At 32.8% G+C, this 21629-nt stretch overlaps 2 protein-coding genes and 1 pseudogene across 5 annotated transcripts; 2 read left to right on the forward strand and 1 right to left on the reverse strand.

The window, feature by feature from the left end:
• Window positions 1-10553: 10553 nt before the first annotated feature.
• LOC148561230 (flavin-containing monooxygenase FMO GS-OX-like 9) lies at window positions 10554-13238 on the forward strand. Of its 2 annotated transcripts, none has more exons than XM_088491777.1 (7): window positions 10554-11112; window positions 11233-11303; window positions 11408-11587; window positions 11693-11775; window positions 12040-12175; window positions 12354-12527; window positions 12665-13238. In XM_088491777.1, exons 1-7 carry the CDS (start codon window positions 10554-10556, stop codon window positions 12860-12862), a joined length of 1401 nt encoding a protein of 466 aa, XP_088347903.1. In that variant the 3' UTR covers window positions 12863-13238. The 2 variants fall into 2 exon arrangements, with proteins under 2 accessions (XP_088347903.1, XP_088347904.1); XM_088491778.1 differs by having other exon boundaries at window positions 11429-11587.
• Window positions 13239-13862: 624 nt separating this feature from the next.
• LOC148561231 (uncharacterized) lies at window positions 13863-17817 on the reverse strand. Of its 3 annotated transcripts, none has more exons than XM_088491779.1 (4): window positions 17592-17817; window positions 16602-16807; window positions 15566-16250; window positions 13863-15479 (listed from the first exon to the last, which is right to left on the reverse strand). In XM_088491779.1, exons 3-4 carry the CDS (start codon window positions 16059-16061, stop codon window positions 14068-14070), a joined length of 1908 nt encoding a protein of 635 aa, XP_088347905.1. In that variant the 5' UTR covers window positions 16062-16250; window positions 16602-16807; window positions 17592-17817; the 3' UTR covers window positions 13863-14067. The 3 variants fall into 3 exon arrangements, with proteins under 3 accessions (XP_088347905.1, XP_088347906.1, XP_088347907.1); XM_088491780.1 differs by having other exon boundaries at window positions 17548-17817; XM_088491781.1 differs by having other exon boundaries at window positions 16627-17817.
• Window positions 17818-18381: 564 nt separating this feature from the next.
• On the forward strand, window positions 18382-21349 carry LOC148561232 (uncharacterized; annotated as a pseudogene).
• Window positions 21350-21629: the final 280 nt, after the last annotated feature.

Here is a 21629-nt window from a genome sequence, read left to right on the forward strand (position 1 = left end):
TCTGAAACAAGTGCTTCTGACTGGGAGGAGGCATTAGTCAAACCTCGCTTTCTTCTTCTAACTTCTTCATTCAACATGCCCTCTTTAACCATTGCTAACGTTAACTTTTCTTTTTGAGCTGAGTTAGTTAGTGTCACAACCAGAACTTTCCAACTACAGGCAAAAAGCTCAACAACAACAAGGCTTGCAACTCATCATTCAAAGTGATTTTATTATTTGTCAGTTGGTTCATCGTCTCCTGAAAAATGCTCAAGTACTCCGGCATTGATTTACCTTCAATATACTTCATATTGACAAGCTTCCTAATCAAGAATGCTTTGTTTTGCACATTCTTCCTCTCATATAACTCTTTCAATTTGTTTCACATATTCTCGACATTCGTTTCGGTGTCAACATGTGGATACACGCTAAGATCAAGCCATTGCCTAATCAAAGCAACTGCCTTCCGATTCAGTTTCTTCCATTCAACATCGGATTTAGTACCTTTGGATTTATCTCCCTCCACAGTATCATACAAGTCCTTGCTATACAACATATCTTCCACGAGGGTCTTCCAAATCGAATAATTTTGGGAATTCAATCTAACCATATTTGGTCCATGGGTATTTTTTTTTCATTTAATCAGCACAAAGATAAACAACCAAGGCTCTAGATACCACTTTATTGGAAAAACTCAACAAAGGTTCAAAACAAGAATCTGTCTAATAGTGGAAGTACCAAAAATAATTTTTCCATAACCTATGCGATTAAATAGACAATACCAAAGATACTCTAGGCAACAAATATAATGGCAGAAATTAAATAATCAGACACCAAAATTTTAATGTGAGAAAATTTCCAAAAGATTGACAAAAAATATACGGGACCTAGTCCAGTAAAAACTTCCACTATCAAAATAATGGGTATACAATCAGTCTTCCTAGTTGCACTAGGACATCTCAACAATAAACAAAATACATCATCAAAACTGATGGAATCAACATAAACCCTCTACAAAGTGGGTATCTCAAATCAGACAAAAGAGAAAGTAATACAACTAGCAAGTTATATTCTAATGTTCATCTCTACACCAGAAATAACATACTAAAATTTCATAAGAAATAGAACAAGTTTACTGATTCAATCGGATAAAAAATGACTTGCCATTTTCCCCCAAATTTTCTTCTTCTCCCACGACGATGGCGCTCCTTCATTTTTCTTTCTTTCTTCCAAAACGAAAGAAGCTTAACTCTCTTTCTCTCTAGTGGTTTTTAGCCACTTTTTCTTTCATTTATTTATTTATTTTTTTGTTTTAAAAGTTGTGTAGGTTCCACTTAAAATTAGAAATTTATTAACAAATCAGTCATTAAAATCAACCATTATAATTATATAAATATACCTATAATTTATTCAGTCATATTGTTGATTTTTTTTTCTTGCTCCTTGAACCAAAAGCACTACTTTTTGCCTTTACACTATTTTTCCTTTATTGACTCCTTCAAGATTCTTGAAAGGGGAGGGTTGAACTCTGAATGTCTTTGCTTTAGGTAGATAATTTCTTAATGTTATGGCATTGGAATTTGGTATTAATTGAGAAAATTTTCGGTACCAAAGAAAAGGAAAGGTAAAAATAAAAAGAAACCCAACTCGTACCAAACTACTAATATAAGCTCAATTTTTTTGTTATAGAACTCATAAATGTGATGTACCTGAATATAAAAATAGGGCATGCTAAACTAAATTGTGGGACAGCTTTATATGAGTGGCAGGAGTTAGAATTCGCACCCTGCGAGTTTTGTGTTGGCAAAAATTGCTTAACAAATTGGAGGGTCCGATTTAGCAGGAGTTGAAATTTGAATTTCACAGCATGCAAATCGAACGGTACATTTTGTATATATATATGAATTTTTATATGAATCCGTTTTCTTAACTACAACTCGAATCGTCCGACAAACTATGAAAAACTCGCATGGTTTGATTTGTGGTGTTCTGACACCACACACATATCAAGCACATTTCTTCTCCATAAATGCGTCTAACCCAACTTTTGCTCCATATTAAAATTAAAAAGCGACCAATATATTGTGCTCTTATTTTGCTCAAATACATAGATTTTGCCTTCTTGATTGCAGTGCTAAATTTGAAAGAAAGTAAAAACAATATGAAGAGATGGAACAATATATTTAGTTGATCAAATTAAATTATATAAAATAAATTGTATTTACCTCCTATATATGAAGGAAAATCATATCACAGATGACAATTCTTGATTTGCCATGTTTTTTGAAAAAAAAAAGGTTCATTTTTCATATAAGACAAATATTATTATTTTTAAAATGTCTTATTCATGACAGCAAATTATGTTGTAAATAATTTTTAGCGTGAGTTATAATCTTTTGTAATAAATACAATTCAATTAGTACATATAATATTATAAATATAAATATATTTAAATCACTAATTATTAAAATGTATTAATTTAAAAATTATTTTTTTTAATTGACATAAAAACAAATTTATAATTCTCTTGAATAATTATTTCTTATTAAATATTAGATTCCTTTCAACTATAAAAAACCACTGGCCTTCGCTTTTTGTTTTCAAATGATAAACGTATAATAACATTAACTATTGTCAAATTGTTAATTATTTTTTAATATAATTTAAATTATTTAATTATGTAGATTAGGCCATCTACATGATAGGCTTTTTAGGAACTGAAATCACGGGCCTAGCAGATATTGTAATGTGTAAATTATGCAATTTATTGGCTAACGTCAAACCCTTAAATAGAGTTTAATATCGCGACGGATTAGTCTTTGGTCTATCAGGTTATGAGATACCATAGGAAACCAAAAAACTTACATGAAATAATCAACTTAGATTAGTCGAATTATTAGCTATAATTCGTCCGATTAAATAAGTGTTAAAAATTTAAATCTCGCATTATACATGTAGTCATCTCTTGACCACCAAAAAATTCTTAACGGACTAATTCTTAATCTACATGAAATATACATACATTTAGGTGGGAATTGATTTTCGGTCATTAATTTCAAAATCTATTTTTATTAACTAAATCATATTATTTCCTTTCACAATTAAATTTAAATTTTCTAAATTTTAGATTTTTACTTTAAAGAATAAAATGAAATTTCTTACAATTAAATATTTTTTTTTAGTTCCACTTATGAAATAAATAATAATAGATCATATTTTATCTTCTAAAGTAAAATTTAAAATTTAGAAGATTCGAATTCTTCACCATTTATATATTTACATATATAATAACTCAATCATACAATATGATAAATAATTAAATACATCCGCGCAGAGCGTGAGCTCTAAATTAAGTATATATATAAAAGGTCAATGTCAACTTTATCTACTCACCGTTGACAGAGCTTTAATTTAATCTTCTTTACTAGAGTTAGGTAAAAGATAAAATATAGTTGACAATAATGTTGTTACTTGTTCTTCATGCTTTTTCTTAAAGGTTTTGGAATTTATCCTAAGAGGAAGTGTGAGGCTCGGAGAATGTTGTTATATTCTTAAAAATTTTACACAAAGTATTTCATATCAAAATATTTCTTTCAATACAAAATTCTTAAGCATGTGAACATATTTTTACGAATCATACCGTACCTAAATTATATATATATAGACATACAAATCAAGCCATCAAGATTCAAGAGTAGGCATTAAAAGGATAAGATTTTGACAAGTATTAACTTGTGGCTCAATATATAGAGGGTATTACTGTTTCTCTTTTATCAGGAGAATTATACAAAGCGTAAAGAGAAGAAATGGTTGTGTATATTTTTTCTCTTGCTTCCAACAAGCATTCTCAAATAACAAAGAAGCATAGTAATAATAGTGTGTATTTACAGCAATTAATTACAACTTGCATGATTGTGCATGCAGCTGTAATTAACCACTTTTTTTTGTTTAATTACTCTGTGGTCTCTACAGTTTCGTAAAATTTTCAATTAGATCTTTATACTTTTTTTTAATTGGGTCTTTGCACCAAACTTTTTTTTCAATTAAGTCCCTCCTAATAGTAATTGGTTTAATTTTATAGGGACCCAACTAAAAAAAAAAGAATTGGTACAAGGACCTAAATAAAAGAAAAAAAAGTGTAGAGACTAAATTAAAAAAAAAAAATTAGTGTAAAGACTCAATTAAAAGAAAAAAAAGTATAGGGACCTAATTGAAAATTTTGCGAAACTATAGGACCAGCAGAGTAATTAAATCTTTTTTTTTAGAAAAAAGTAAAAACTATTTCCAAAAGGGCATTTCCCATAAGGAAAAGTATAGGTGAACAATGAAAATATTAAACAATGTAAACAATAGATATATCAGATGTTCATTTTACTAGTGTACGGATGGTTATTTTAATATTAAAATTTAGAATATTAATTTGGAGGTATAGTGTGTTTTTATTTGATTGGTGGTTGTTCATATTGTTCAACAAAGTCATTGTCCCTCTAGCATTTCCCTTCCCATAATTACATTTTTTTTTTACCAAAGATAGAAGACTCGAACCCACAACTTCTTTAATTAAATATGAAAAGATTATGTCATTTGAGTTATAACTTATTGGCTTTCTCATAATTACATTTGCAAGCAGACATGACATAGAAAGAAATAGAACCATACATTCGTCTTTATATCTTTGATTTTTTAGTGGTTACCTAACCCTATATGAATATGATGAACCAACCAGATAAAATTTTTTGAATATCTATGAGTGATGCTTCTCCAATTAAATTTTTTTTTTCCCACTTAATGAACTTAATATTTTGATTCTTATACATCCAGCTGTGTACATGCAATTGGAAGGCAAAGCACCTTTCAATTCAATCTTACTTGTGAAGGTATTTGTAGTAGCTAGAAAAAACTATAGAGTAGTCTATAGATATTCTAATCATTCTTTGATGCATACCTCTGGATACTTTGTTTTCAATAAACAATAATATCACTAATAATTAAAAATTATGAAAGGTAGTTTTCAAACAACAGAAAAATTCAAGTCTTTTGGACTATATATATATAGACCCTGAAAATTTGAGTAATATTTTTTTAAAATAAAATAAAGAAATAACAATTGTTTTAATATAAGTGACTATTTACAGAAGAAAAAGGTAAATTGTTATATTTACCTCGGACGACTCTGATTATAGTGTTAAATGATATTTTAAAAAATAATATATTTTTTTAATTTGTTGTGTTTATATTGACCTCTTCAAAAGCAAAGATCATATATTATAAATAATAAAAGGTGATGATATCAATGCCACGTTTTATAAAATGCTAAAATGATGAATACTATATAATTTAAATATGAGAGAGAAGATTTAGTGTAAATACATTTATAAAGAAGGAAGTGTATGGTAGTAGACCAGAGATCACTAGCTGATTTGAATAGGGTGAACGCAAATCGAATCGGATTGGATATAGTCAAATTTTTTATTCGATCCGTACTAAAATCATCGAATTGGATTGAATTGGATATCAGATATATCCACAAAACATAAAAAATATTTTTAAAATTTTATTTTTATTAAAAAATATCAATAAAATTTGTTTTTTTTTAATATGTTTATTTTTAAAATAATATTAAACATAATTTTTTTAAATAATAAATTAAAATAATACAACATATATGATAATTATTAGTTGAAATAAAACATAAAAGAATATTTACTTATTTATTTCTTTATTTTTGCGGATACGCGAATATGCGGATCAGATATACGAATATCTACACAAAATTCACAATCCGATCCGATCAGTATGCGGATCTGATCCGATCCGATAGTCTTGCGAATCTGATCCATGTCCACAATTTTTGAATCGGATTCGGATAAATACTGTGGATATGCGGATCGGATCTGATTCATTAACACCCTAAATTTGAATAGGACAATGGAACAATGATAACTTTGAGGGTCTATGATGAATGCTCCAAATCTTGAGACAGTTTTACAAAATTATCATTATAGTTGTCTACTTCGAAACCAATGTTTTGTATTAGAAATATTGTAGTTATTACTTATTACTAATTTTGGTGTTATGTTAATGATGTTAGTAGGTTCCAACAACCCAAGAGTCTTCTCTAACCTCTATAAGGGTAATAGATGAAGTCAAAGCTTCCATTTGAAGACTTTTTTTTGAAGCACATAAAGAGCCATAATGGTAACAAATAATTGAAGTATAACAATAATGATGATTTCATAAGAAAAATTCTTAATCATAAACGGTTTTTCTCTTGGCCTTGCTTCTGATCACCGACCTTTATGTCATGCTTAGTAATATAGTAGTAATTTTCTATCCTCAAACCTAGTTATTTATCATTAGCAAACATATTACAATATGCCAAATTTTTTGTAATTCTATTTTACATTTTTGTTTTTCCATGATATTTATGTACTTTAGGACAATACACAATTCTTAATCCTTAATTACTCATCTACTATTTATTAACTTATTGTTGGTTAAAGTAAAATGGGTAAAGTATACTTTTTGTTTCTGAAGTTTGACAAAAATTTCAAAAATACCCCTAAGTTTTATTTTGTTTTAATTTTGTCTCAAAAGTTTTCGATTTGCATCAAATATATCCCTAGCGGCTAATTTTTTAAAAAATTTAAGGCCAATTCAACAACAATTTCATAAGAACAACCCTCAACACAAGCAAATCAAGCATAATTTTCATGCATTATTATTAGATTGGTCTTAAATTTTTTGAAAATTTAGCCGTTAAGGGTATATTTGATGCAAATCGAAAACTTTTGTGACAAAATTGAAACAAAATAAAATTTAGGAGTATTTTTGAAACTTTTGTCAAACTTTAGAGACAAAAAATATATTTTACCCAACTAAAATTTATTTTTCTAGCAAAGCCATAATAGATATTCCAATCCATTTATATGATCACCAATTAAAATAATTATATAGTGCTATTTTTTTAATATAAAAAATCCAGTAAATTTTATGTTATAATAATAATAATAATAATAATAATAATAATAATAATAATAATAATAATATTGTCTAGACAGTTGTTAGAATATAATTAGGATCAATTAGAATCAATTAGTATATCTGAATATTTATTATAGGAGATTACGTCTTTGTTATTACGATTCCCTTATTACCTATAAATATCCTTTTATATTGTATCATTCTAGATAACTTGAATAGACAACTTGAATACATACTCAATAATATACCATTCTTTCTCGAGTTTAGTCTCTTGTTTCTAACAACAGTGCTACTAAATCATACCAATAAAATCCAATAGATAATCTAAACAACGTTGACCCATCATGCAATCACAAAAACAATTATAACTTGCAAACCTAACATATTATTTATTAATATAAGTACAAATTGAAATTCATACAGCATGTAACAAAAGAATAAATACTTATAATAATATAATAACATAGACTAACAGTGACAGGGCAACAACATTAGAGATTAGTCTTGATTATCTTGATTCTTGAATAATGTGATTTGTCTTCACAGTCTTCCATGCATGAAATGTGTGAATTAGTTAAATTAAACCATATTTATGGGTTATTAGTAGCCTATCATTTTCCCTAATTATAAAATAACATTCAAATCTTTATAGTTAGTTTAGACTTTAACTTCAACCAAAGAAGTCATAAATGAAAAGACAAGCATATCTTATAACCTACTCAAGGCATTACATACATGGCTATTAAAGAAACAAAAAAATAATTATCTTTTGAAACTTTCCCTTATATTATATGAGGCATAAGTAACTATATTATATTATTATTCACTCTTATCAAATGGATGTAAAAATAAAACAGCCACCAATAATGGTTGGTTTCAGAAATTAAGAAAAATGAAGATGATCGCTGTTTCATGATTATTCATGTTTCCTTAGCTTCAAGGTGAGGCATGCCTAGCTATTGTGATTGTGGGGCTCTAACAAGTTAAAGACATAGTTCCTAGGCTTAAAAGTTATAACCCTTTTTAACAATGTTTAATTAGCTCTATTGCTCAATGTGTCCAACAAGTCTATGTGTGCGTTCCTATTGTAGCGCACTTCTTGCAGCACTTTGTCTGTGTACGTGAAAGGAAAAAAAGAGAGGTGATGATTTTGGTTGTGACTATATCAAATGTGGCACAATTCTCTCAAAAATTAAATCACATGTAACATGTCATTTACCAATAAAAAATGTTTTTATATTCATTTTGTTTTATATACTAAATTGATGAATATATATATGAAATAGAGACTTATAAATTTTAAACTCTCTAAGAATAAAGAGCTATATAATATATTAGTTTAATGTATGAAACAAAATAAATAAAAATAGCACATCTTTTTATGCAATTTTTAATAGAAAATGGATATTTTTATTTTTACAAAAATCTATACAAATATAGAATTAAAAAAAAAAAACATGTATATGATATTATCAAAAATTAATCATACAGTTTGGAAAAATAATTTAATTAAGTTTTTTTAAAAAAGAGTTTAAAATATAAAGATTTATATTAAAAACAGCTTATAAATAAATTATTTTGTATTTAAATTTTTAATATATAAGTACTTATTTTAAAGTTGTTTTAATAAATAAGAGTGATAACATAACTTTTGAAAATGAGAAAAGTCAATTTTTTTTACTTCTTCATAAACTCTTGTTTGAGAAGTTAAAAGAATATTTAAAAGACTGTAAGTTTGTACCAAACAACATTACTGTGACTTTTCATATATCAAAAGTCCAAAAAGTAGTTTATGAAGCTTTCCAAAAGCATTATAAGTTTTACATCAAAATCAACTATCAAAATCAAACACTAATATAAAATATATATTAAAATATAAATATACATTGAAAATAAATTGAACAACAAATGTATTTATACACAAATATATTAGTAATTGATTTTGGTGTACAAATAGCATTTTTGATCAACAATAGAAATGCCAATATCATTATCCTTTTTAATATGAGTAAACCATCAAATTGGTTCCTAAAAAATCACCTATTCTTCAAGTTGGTCCTAGAAAGTTTTTTTTTTTTTTTTTGTATCAAATTCATCTTTTAAAGATTTTAAGTTAGTCATATTTATCCTTCCATCACTTTCGTGGCTGACAATATCAAAATTTACTTGTCACATGTTAAGTGATGCCATATTGACTAAACTATATACCTGGCAGTCCTAATATGATAAGTTGACGAAATTAGAACAAATAACCCAAATTGAAGAGGACTTTGACAAATTAAAATCCCTTAAATTGGAATTAATTTGATTTAATTTCGTAAACTTATTATATTAGTAGCCAATTAGAACGATCAGATGAGTATTATTGTATCACTTATGATAACATATCAACAAATTCTGACGCTATCAAAAGTGAAAATTACAGAAAGATTAATGTGATCAATTTAAAAATTTTTAATAACAAATTTAATTAAAAAAATTTAAAAATCAATTTAAAAGATAAATAATTTTTTATAGACAAATTTAACTATTTACTCTTTTTAATATTACGAAAAACTTGAAGAATGTCAGCATATTGGGACATAACAAAATAATACGACAAAATAATACAATCAACCGACACTCATCATAAACTATAAAACTTGAAAAAAAAAAAAAAAGATTCCGCACGTTGAAAAAATGAAAACTACTAGGCAACCATGATTTTTGTTTGAATTTTGTTATCAAACGAGCGAATTATTTTAGCTTCTAAATAAAATGGCGTATTATACCATCTTTTACAATTCAAACACTACTATAAAATTTCACACAATAATATAATCTTCCCCTCCTGCTAAATAAAGAAATTAAGTCTCGTACGTGCATGAGGGCCATGTTAAGTAATTAAATATATACTCCGAAATTCTCTCTGATGATGAGTGATTATCAAGCTGGCCCTCATCGAAAGTTTGATGCTCAAGGAAACAGAAAAGAATAGTAACACCATTGCCATAAGCTAAGGTCCAAGAAAGTATTCATGGTGATGATTCATTTGTCACATAGTTAGGCCATGTGAATGAAAATATCATCATCATCATTATACCGGGTACCAAACACATGCATGCAGTGCAATGCAGAGCAGAATGCTTGGTCCATATAGACCATACAAAACGAAAGAGAGAGAGAGAGAGAGAGAGAGATGAAGAGAGAAAAAGTAATTAAAGTAGCAGTGAAGACTGATAAAAGGTTGTAACTTATAACTTAAACTTTTATCAATTGATTATGTGAGTAAATCAATGTGGTAATAAAGCTATATAATGAGAAGTATTCAACGTAAAGATAAGAAGTCCAAGCATGAAAAGTGGACATACTTCAAAGTATTATTGATTTCAAATCATCACGTGTGTCTCCTAGACAACAAACCATCACTATACCACAAATTATGGTCTTATTTTTTTTCCTTTTTTTTTTTTGGCTACGTGAAACCATATTTAACTATAAAAACCCACCATTACTCCCAACTCATCTCCACACATACAATAAACCCACTCTCATATTTGCATTCCCATCATCACCTTCTATCTACAACAAATTAAACCCTTCTAGTTACAATGGTTTCTGAGAAAAATTACAAATCCAAGAATGTGTGTGTGATTGGAGCTGGACCATCAGGGCTAGTGGCAGCCAGGGAGCTGAGAAAAGAAGGTCACAGGGTGGTTGTGTTAGAGCAGAATCATGAGATAGGAGGGCAATGGTTATATGAACCAAATGTGGTAGGGGAGGATCCTTTAGGAAGAAATCCTTTTCTAAAGGTGCATAGTAGTATCTATGAATCATTAAGGCTCACATCTCCAAGGGAGATCATGGGGTTCACTGATTTCCCATTTATGGTGAAGAAAGGTAGGGACATGAGGAGGTTCCCAAGCCACACAGAGCTCCTTAATTACCTAAAGGACTTCTGTGAATGGTTTGGGTTGAGAGAGATGATAAGATTCAACACAAGGGTGGATTATGTGGGGATGTTGGATTATGGTGCCTATAGTAATAATGATTTGAAATGGGTTGTTAGAAGCGTAGAGAAGAAGAGTGAGAAGGTGGTGGAAGAGGTGTTTGATGCAGTGGTTGTAGCCACTGGTCATTACTCTCAGCCTAAATTGCCCTCCATTAAAGGTAGGTTTATCAATTCTATTCATTTCTAGATCTCTCTGTCTCTGATTCACACAGACACAATAAGAATATGGTATGATCATGCATGACACATTTTCTTATAACATTCTCTCCCATGCTCAGGAATGGATACATGGATCAGAAAACAAATGCATAGTCACGTTTACAGATCCCCAGAACCACTCTGCAATGAGGTACTATATATATATGAAACCTTCAATCTCTATTTGTGTACTAATTTCCAAAGAGTATGAAGTATGAAGTTTAGAGATTTAAATTAAAACATTTTCAAACATAGAGGCAAATCTTCATTGAACAGATTGTGGTGGTTGTTGGAAATTCCTTAAGTGGGCAAGATATATCGCTAGAGCTTGTGAAAGTAGCAAAGGAAGTCCACATGAGTTCAAGATCTCTTAATATCACTGAGGGTTTATCTAAAGTTATATCAAAACATGAGAACTTTCACCTTCATCCACAGGTTCAAACTTCTTGTTCTTTTTCAAGTACTAAACCCATAAAGAAGAAGGTAGTTAATTCACTACAATATTCGGTAGTTTCATAGTATATATGGTACCTTGTGCAGATAGACACACTTCATGAGGATGGAAAGGTCACATTTGTAGATGGTTCCTCTATTTCTGCAGACACCATTTTGTACTGCACAGGGTAAAAAGACACAACTTTCATTAATTGCCTACACACTTAGCAGTGACAAAAATATGTAATCTATATCATTAATCAATCTCATGAATTTCACTAACTTATGGTAAAAAAAAAGATATTATGATTGGATAATTATATGATCTTAGGCTCAAAGATTATAATGTGGGGCCTATGTGCCCAAACATTGCCCTGTGTCCCTTTTAGAGTAAACTAGTAGTGATTAATTCTAATAATTGAAAGATTTCAAATTCAATTAATTATGTGTAGGTACTCCTATGCGTTCCCCTTTCTTGACACTAAAGGAATGGTAGTTGTGGATGATGACAGAGTGGGGCCTTTGTATGAGCACACTTTCCCCCCATCTCTTGCTCCATCACTGTCCTTTATAGGCATCCCTAGAAAGGTAAATAAATTACCCTGAGCTCAACAATTTGCATTAGTTTTACATCAAATTTTTCATTTCACACAGATATACATAATTTTGCAATGGTATATTTCACCAAATAATGCTAAGCAAATGGTGCAGTTAAACATAATTTTTAGCCACGTGTACAATAAGCATTGATGGACTTTGTTCACAGATCATAGGGTTCCCTTTCTTTGAATCACAAGCAATATGGATAGCACAAGTGCTTTCTGGGAGAAAGGTATTGCCATCATGGGAGGACATGATGAAATCCATCAAGGAGTTCTACCACTCAAGAGAAGTAGCAGGCATACCTAAACATTGCACCCATGACATTGCAGATTTTGAGGTATAATAATAGAAAATAAAATTTTTAAAAAAAAAAACACCCTTCTGTTGTCTTTATTAAAAGTCACTCTCTCTTAGATAATTGTGTATCCTTCCATATTTATTTATTTCCTTCTTTTGATTGCATTGCAATTCCAGTATTGTGTCAAATATGGAGAGCGTGCAGGATTGCCACCTCTAGAAGAATGGAGAAAAGAGCTTTGCCTTTCAGCCATACTTAATTCCTTTGCCAACTTAGAGACATATAGAGATTCTTGGGATGATAATGAGAAGCTCCAAGAGGCCCTTCAAAGTCCTCACTTCACTCAACTTGGGCTTCAAGATTCTTCTCTGTAAAGAGCATATCTAAAAAATATTTTATTCGTTCCCACTCCAAGTTATTATTCAGTTATGTTGATTTCCACTTTAATTTGTAAGGTTGAAGGGGGACATCAATGAATGAATTAGAAGCTTCAATCATCAAATTATATGTATAAATAAATATATCTAGTCTTGAGACAAGTTAGTAAGAGAGAATCTTATTGATGTATGTTTGTAATTTTGTTGCAGTTATACATAGTCAGCAGTACAATAATGAGTGTTAGTAATTTAATTAGGTCCACCTCAAAAGAGAGCTGAGGGATCTGGATTTTGGATTATGAAAAATTGTAGCAAAGCTAAGAAAGCTAAATGAAAATCAAGTGTGTTATAATCTTACTGTAAAATACAATTGGTAGCTTCAAAGATTACAAAATTCATGTGAACATTAGCAATAATATAGTATTAACAGTAATTAATCGATTCAGCTCAATCTATTAACATGAACTAATAGTAATATATCTATTATTTTAATATCTGGTAAGAGACGAATTTGTTACTTGTTAATCATTTGTGGTGAGATTTTGGAATGCATAGAAGTTGGTGATGCAGAGTGTGAATGAGGAATTTCATCGAACAGGTAGGGGAGACAAACACGCATGAATCATCGTAAGTGCGGAAAGCTTAAAGAAAAAGAAAAAGCTCACTAACCTATGCAATATGCAGGTAAGAATATGCTTTGGAATTCGAATCTGATTGACGAATCGAAGATGAAGCTCATCACTGCGATGAACTCAACTCCCTGCACACGCGTTTCGGCGCTTTGCACTTTTTGACTCTCATAACTTAGCCTTAATCAATCAATCATCCCATTAAGATAAATTAATTAAGAACGATTGTGGTCATTTTTTCTAAATTTATTTGAGGTTTTGTATAATGGTTTAAATAACAATAAATATTAAATTAGCTTTATAAAATCAAAGTCCACAAAATCAAATAAAGAAGGCAGGATCTGATTCCAAGGACAAATTAGGATATACACAAAAATCAAAATGATTACTTATATAGTTATATGTTATAGTCTATATAAAGCTGAAAATATTTACAAAAAGATCCCTTCTGAAATGTTTTCTGAACTCATTTTGTCTCGTAAATTTAGTTGACATGCATTTCTGCATGTCTTTCACTCATTTTACGAGACAAAATGAGTATAAATTACATAGTTTCAAAGGCGGATCAGTTAGTTATGTACTTGATTTAAAAATAAGCTGGAGATTACTGACTGGAAATCTTTGGCTCCTTTTCTTTCTACATATTTTTTGCCAACTAATTAGGCCTCTTTTCAGTAAGTCTGTAATGTTAGAAGCTGATTTACATGGCCTTCTCCTCGCCTTGGCCGGTGCATTTTTACCTGCGCTTCTTGCGCAGCCATCTGTCGAGCGAGTAGTACGAGCCGTGGCGGCTTTAACTAGACTTCCTATGGTCTTAAGATCTTTGGTCACCTCGTGCCTTGACAAACAAGCAAGACTTGGTAGAGTCTCATTCTGGAAGTCCTTCCCCCTCCGGGGCCTATTCGACCGAGTCAGTGAGGTAGACCCTTCGCCTCCTTGCTTGGATTGGCCATTGCTCTTATAGAAGCAATCTAGGACTGTTGTCTCGGTCAAATTTAAAGTCATGAACTCAAAGTAATCAAAATCAGTAGGCAGATGCTGCTCCAAGTTAACCTCACTCTCTGAATGATCCACTATTGCAGAAACAATCCCAGAAAACCAGTGAAGAGGGCTACTCATGGAAGATTCTAATGGTGAACATGTTGTCATTTGGAGACCATTATGGACCGCCACCTCGAATATCGAAACCAAAGCCTCTGCTGCCATTCTGGCTTGCTCCTCTTGGGCTTCATCGGATTCTCCTCTTGGTGGAGAACTTTCCTTATTTTCTGGACTCGTAGGGGCCTGAAGATCGATATCCATTGGCGTATTCTCATCCTCATTCGTGCATGAATTCAGGTCAATGACGCGGATCAAGCATTCATGCATCGTCTTCTCATTCTCCAAGAACTTTTCACCAGCACGGACCTGTTCCCCCTTGTCAAGAATATGATTTACATGTGAATTTTTTGATATATTCAGAGTTTCTTCAACACACAGAATTTTGGAAGCATCAGTATTTCCATTAATGTCAAATGCAAGAGTGTTGCTTCTTACATGTGTTGAAGATTTACCCTCTTCATTGAGTTTTCCTTGGGGTGCCGGCTTTTCTTTAAGCCAAGGAAATCTTGAACACTCAAATTTATCTTCTTCCCTTGAATTATGAATGCTTTGAAATGCTGTTATTGTATCGGAATAACCAGGCATGGTATTCAGGTTTATGTTCTTGGGATTGAACACATCTTCAGAGACCTGAACACACTCCCTAAGCTCATGGCTAGCCGATGATGAACCATGGTTGTTGCAGCTGCTTAGATCATCAGTATCGATTGATAGTTGATTAAATGACTTGGCGCTAAAGCAAAAGCCGTTGCGGAGAAGATAGTTTTGCAAACATGCAAAAATGTTAACTTGCTCAAGTTTCTGACTCAATGATTCAACTGGAACAGATTGCCTGTCGGTATCACTAAATCCGGCTTGGGAATTCAAGACCCTGCCATTTTGCCCTGAAAAATGGCAAATTCATTATCACCATTTGTTCAAAAAATGCATTTATTATAACTTCAATTCAAACTTGAAGACAAATTCTCACCAGCAATATTACTTGAGGACATCGGTACGAGTTTCTTCCCTGGCTTTGGCATTGGATCATCTGAGGAATCTTCAAGATACTTTCTTTTGTTCAAATTCTGTATAGCATCATTGGGAAAATTATGCCAGCCTGATTTTCTTGCTCTTGATATATCACAAACAAGGGAGCTTCCATGATGAATTCTGGGCTGCAAATCATCAGACTCCGCACCCGTCTCTTCCTTGAGATTAAAAGGTACATTTAAGTCGGCTAAACCGTTACACACAACCTGAGAAGTTCCATTTAAAGTAAAAGCTGTACTCTTTTCACTTTCGGAAGAATCGCCTTCACTATCAATGTACTCTTCAGCTGGAAGTTGGAGATCCAAAATTTTGTTACCAACTTTTCTGTAAGTGGACTGTGATAATTCAGAATCTTTTAAGAGATCTTTGATTACAGTTGGAGTAGTTTCAGAAGCAGGACATCTTTGCCTGTTCTTTTCTTGTGCCAAAGCCATTAGTGACTCGATGCGTTCCACAATTAAAACAGATGATTGACCAGCCAACAAAGGCAAGTTTGATGAATAACACAGAGAGGAACTTGACCATTATGTCTCCAACCGTAAATTATGTTTACATAACTCGTTCCTTTTAACTTCATCCATCAATTCCCTCTGTTTCTGGTAAATTTGGTGCAGCTCATGAATCTGAATAAGGCAAAAATAAGAATACGATACATAAGAATAATAGTAAAAAAAAAAAAGTATTATAAGTATCAAGAAAAGTATGCATTATTTTGGATGTAATAAGAATGGAAATAGTATTAATAGTAAATTGTTCCTCTGATGGACTGGCTAAGATTCCTATTTTCTTGTCACCTTTTACGTTTGAATACATTACTTTAACAAATGTGATAGCATCTTTCTAAAACGTTTAATTCATTTACAAACAGTGAAGTAACTCAAAATCTACTTTATATGCTGCTTCTCTAGAAACTACATTTGAATCCTAAAAGAATGCATTGAATAATTCTCTGATAAAACAAGAAGCTGACATACTTGGTCCCTAAATATAGCATCATACTCGAGAATTGTCTGCTATAGAAGTCCCTTGTTTGATGAAGTCCATGAGCTTCCTTCGGCACCAAAGATGAGGCCCTTCATGGAGTAATGTCCCGGGAAATGGTCATTGTATTGCATATTTGCACCCATGCCCATTAATGCCATGAATGAAGATGCAGCAGTTTCAACTAAACAACAAGAACCTGAAATAAAAACCAAAATCATTCAATCTAATTATGCAGTATGTGTCCAGAAAGGAATGTGATATGATAAAAACTGAATTTTAGTTCTACATATAAAAGATGTGATGTGATTGCCTAACAAAATAAGACAAACACATACTGATTTGCATGAATGTCTTTGATATAAACAATAGATAGGAATGCCAAATAACCTTGCATGTGCATTTCAGTTTCAATATGAAGTTCACAAAGACCAGCTACTAATGGAGAACATAGCACAGCATAAACTACAGGAATTTTCTCAGCAATCAGAATGAGCATGGAAGTCTTAAGTACTATGCATGCACTAGTCTAGGTGATGGTCACTGATAACAAAAATGAAATTTTAAAAAGGAAAAAAAAAAAGAAGGAAAAAGAGGGAAGGTGAAGAATTTGGATAGAATTAGTCCTTATGCTAAAATGCCAGTCAGAATCAGATTCCAAAGACAAAATAGTATCAAATGCACCAAACTCAACATAAAGCCAAGAGAAATGAAGGAAAATAGAATAAAGTTTATGATATTACAAAGTTTATGAAAGAAGAATTCGTGAAACCTGAGAAACTGAAACTACAAAGACTGATCATCAGAAAAATGAAAATTTTGACCAAAAAACTATTGGTGAAAATGAACTCATCCCTGATGAGTGATGAAGGAAAACATGTTCAGTCCAAATTCCCAAAGTAATGGTGGAATTCAACCATTGTAAGAATGGAAACTTGCCACGTTACAGAAGAAGAAGAAGAAGAAGAATAGAGAGAGAGAACCATTAATGCAGCAAGAAGAAAATCAAAGCGACCCAGAAGAGCTGAGCAATCAAAAAGTGATCTTTTTCATTCTGAGATTCCATTGAAAAGCAAAAAGAAGTGTGTGTTTGGATCTGCAGTGCTGATGGGCCATTCTCAACGAAGATTTCAGAAAGAGAGAGAGAGTAAAGAGACACGCATCAAAATTTAGAGAATCCAAATCCTTATCTTTTATCATTAGACATTAGTTAAGAAAACAAAAGGAAAAAAAGTTTACTTTAAAACATTGTTTCATTAAAATGAATTTATTTCTTTACTTCGTTAACAAAAACAAGTAACCTATCCTATCATTAAAAAAAAAACGAAAAAGAATTTGGACTTTGTAAATTTTAGGGATTTAGTTATACTATTCAAGAGTTTGGGCTATGCAACATACATGGCAGTGTATTGGTATGACCCAATAAACAATGACATTAAGTCTGGACTACACATTCTAAAAGCGGATGCAGGAATCAATGAAATGCGAGAGAACAAGCTGAGGAATTCAACTACAAACAAGTTCTACATTTATTTCGATTACCCTGTTGATGAGCCACAGATTGTGGAAGAAGATGCTGCTGCAGAACAGGGGACGAAAGAATTTGATGATTCCGTTGATGTTGACAGTATCATGAGGGAGCTTCAGTCATCACCATCCACAGAAGGGGATGGAAATGGTAGTGGAGAGGATGAGTTGTATAAACCTCCTCCGAATGTCGCTGGAACTAGTTCTGATGATGACTCTTCTAGCTGTGATGAGGAGAATGATGGTATGAAGAAAAGAAGAACTCTGAAAGGAAAGGAGAAAGTGCTGCCAAAAAATAAGGTCACTGTCAAGGAAGGGCCAGGGACAGAGTCAAGTGGAAGCAAGAGAAGAGCTGGACCAAGGACTGCAAGTGGACCTGATAGCAAAGGTACCAGGCCAGCTGCCAAGCCCAAAGAAACTGGGCCTAGTGGGAAGCCCAAAAGAACCAGGCCTATTGCCAAGTCCAAAGAAAGTGGTCCTAATGTCAAGTTCCAAAGAACTGGTGCTTCTGTGCATGCTGAAGAAGATGTCCCATCTGTGCAGCCCAATGAGAGGCCTCCAATCGGCCTCTATGTGAATGAGGAGGGTCAGATGATGATGACCCTATTTATGAGTATGAATTTGAGGATCTTCACACACCAGTATCTTCAGAGGATGAGAGAGACAAGCATGAATTACCAGTGTTTAATGAGGAGTATGGGTTTGGAGAGGGGAGATTTGAGGTGGGTACCAAGTTTGCAACCATAGATGGCTTCAAAGAAGTTGTCAGAGATATGTTCATATCTGAAGGGAGGGAACTGTTGTGGATAAAAAATGATAAGGAAATAGTGAGAGTTGCCTGCAGGGGTGAAAGCTGTCCATGGCTGACACATCTATCCTACAACAAGACACTATTATGCTTCCAGGTTAAGAATTACAAGTCCGAGCACACATGCGCAAGAGATTTGGGTAGCAATGCTGCTGATCAACACTGGATCAGTAAGAAAGTGGAGAAGAGAATGGGAAGTCAACCTCATATGACAACTAATGAGGCAATTGATTTCCTCAGAAAAGAGTTTAACTTAGTGGTGCATCCGAAGATGGTATATAGGGCAGTGAAAGAAGCCAAGGAAAGGCTAGTAGGAAACGAAAAAGAACAGTATGAAAAGCTCAGGGACTATGGGATGGAGATAATCAAGAGTAATCCCGGGTCGACAGCAAGAATTGATGTGAAGCCTATCCCTCAGTCCCTCCCTGTCTTTAACAAGATATATATCTACTTCGAGGGCTGTAAGCAAGGCTTCAAGAGTGGATGTAGACCTTTCATCCATCTAGACGGAGCCTTTCTTAAGACATACCATGGAGGCCAGTTACTGTCAGCAGTGGCACAGGATGCCAACAACCAATTCTATGTAGTGGCATTTGCTGTTGTAAGATCTGAGACCAAGGAATCATGGAAATGGTTCCTCACACTACTTCAGGAAGATCTGGGTGATGCTTCCCAATTTGGTTGGAACTTTATGTCTGACCAGCAAAAGGTCAGACTCTTACTTTCATTTTTTTGGGTTTATTAGAGTAGCAGTTTATTGGTTATGCAAATGAAATGACAATATTATGTGTTTATTAGGGTAGCATGTAATGTGTTTATTTGTTGGTGTTTATTAGGATAGCATGTAATGTGTTTATTTGTTGGGTTTATTAGGGTTGCCTATAATGTGTTTCCAAAAATGTATTTGACTAGGGCCTTCTACCAACATTAAAAGAGGTAATGCCAAGGGCACATCATAGAAACTGTGTCATGCATATATGGAAGAACTTTATTAATCGGTTCAAAGACATGCACATTAGAGACATTGTGTGGGAATGTGCTAGGTATACAACTGAACCAGAATTCAAGGAGAAAATGAATAAGCTGAAGGGGATTAACAAGGCGGCATGGGAATATTTGATGAAATTTAAACCTGCCACTTGGGTTAAAGCATTTTTTAGTCATGGACTCAAGGTTGATAACCTGAGTAATAACATGTGCGAAGTTTTCAATACAAAGGTAGTGAAGTGCAGAGTTAAACCTGTGTTGACAATGTGTGAGGAGATTAGGTGCTATTTAATGAGGAGGGTGACCAAGCATATTAGATTGTAAGAACACCACAGTGGAAAGCTAGCACCAGTTCAGGAGAAAAGGTTGCAGATGAAGATAAAATCGAGCAATAGGTAGATTGCTGAGTGGGTGGGAAACAATGAAAGAAAAAGGTTTGAGGTTACCAGAAAGAAGACCAAAGATTATGTTTTCATGTTTTCAATGCTGGTTTACATGTAAGTTGCATTGGTTATGCAGGCATGCCATGCATACATGCTATTGCTGTAATCAGAAAGAGGCATGACCAGGTTGAGGATTATGTGCATTCCTGGTTGTGTATGGAGTCCATTCACAAGACATATGCACATTGCATCAAGCCCATTCCTAGTGAAGAATTCTGAACTGCCACTGACCAGCTGAGGCCTGCCACGCCACCTATCAAGCGGCCTATTGGGAGGCCAAATGTGCATAACTGCAACAAGGACCCTGCTGAGACTCATATTCAGGGGGACAAGCTGAAAAGAAGTTTTCAGCTTACATGTAGCAAGTGCAACGAGAAAGGGCATAACTATAAAACTTGTAAAGGAGTTCCAAGCAACCCCAACTAGAAATCAAAGAAGAAAAAACCCAAGAAGACAGTTGACAACTCACAAGTTCTGGTTCTGCTTTCCCTTTCATAATCAGCCCCTCAACCAGAGGTAAGCCAGCACCAATAATGCTTTAGGACCATTTTGTACTTTTTAAAATTAGTCAGTGATAAAAAATTGGTTACCTTAAGCACTAATTACCCCATTTGGTTACATTGATGTTACATATGGTCAAAATGAATCACAGAGTGAAAAATTGGCTGAACCTAGTGCTGGGAAAGCATCTGGGTCTGCATCAATTGCTGCACCATTTATGGGCCAACCATCTGCTCTAGCACAGACTCCATTTAGGCCTCCATCCCAGCTGCCAAGAGTGGACCAACCAAACTCCAATACTGCTGCCCCTAAATTCAGACCCAAGCAACCAATTGTTCGGCTCCCAACAAGTGCAAATCCACCACCACACATACAACAAACTCAAGGCAAAAGCACCAATACGGGACCCTCGCAGGAGACCTTGAAAGCAGCTAGTAGTACCACAAAGAGAATTCTCAAGCTTCAGAAGAAGTGAACACAGTTGCATGATTTCTGTTTTTTTTTTTTTTTTGCTAGTTGTTACCATGACTTAGACAATGCTTTATATCTTTCATATCTTGGCAAACTTGTTTACATGCCAACCAGATATTTTTATATTTTGTGGTTAACTCATGCTGTTTAGCTATGTTTTGGATTAAACCAGATATATTGTCATGTAACGTTTTGGTTACAATCTATCTAAAATTACTATCTTATATAATGCTTGCAATAATGTTTAGCTGTTCTAACTATGAAAAAAAAAAGGATTCAGTCCA

This window comes from Arachis ipaensis, chromosome B6, assembly GCF_059453495.1.
Source record: "Arachis ipaensis isolate K30076 ecotype BB chromosome B6, ASM5945349v1, whole genome shotgun sequence".
Classification (NCBI taxonomy): Eukaryota; Viridiplantae; Streptophyta; class Magnoliopsida; order Fabales; family Fabaceae; genus Arachis; species Arachis ipaensis.

Excerpts from the sequence above, each read along its gene's own strand:
- LOC148561230 (XM_088491777.1), top strand. The coding sequence starts at position 10,554 with ATGGTTTCTGAGAAAAATTACAAATCCAAGAATGTGTGTGTGATTGGA. Across the intron at positions 11,776-12,039 it reads ACCATTTTGTACTGCACAGG|GTACTCCTATGCGTTCCCCT; the intron begins GTAAAAAGACAC and ends AATTATGTGTAG. Across the intron at positions 12,528-12,664 it reads ATGACATTGCAGATTTTGAG|TATTGTGTCAAATATGGAGA; the intron begins GTATAATAATAG and ends TTGCAATTCCAG.
- LOC148561231 (XM_088491779.1), bottom strand. The coding sequence starts at position 16,061 with ATGGCTTTGGCACAAGAAAAGAACAGGCAAAGATGTCCTGCTTCTGAA. Across the intron at positions 15,480-15,565 it reads GTCCTCAAGTAATATTGCTG|GGCAAAATGGCAGGGTCTTG; the intron begins GTGAGAATTTGT and ends GCCATTTTTCAG.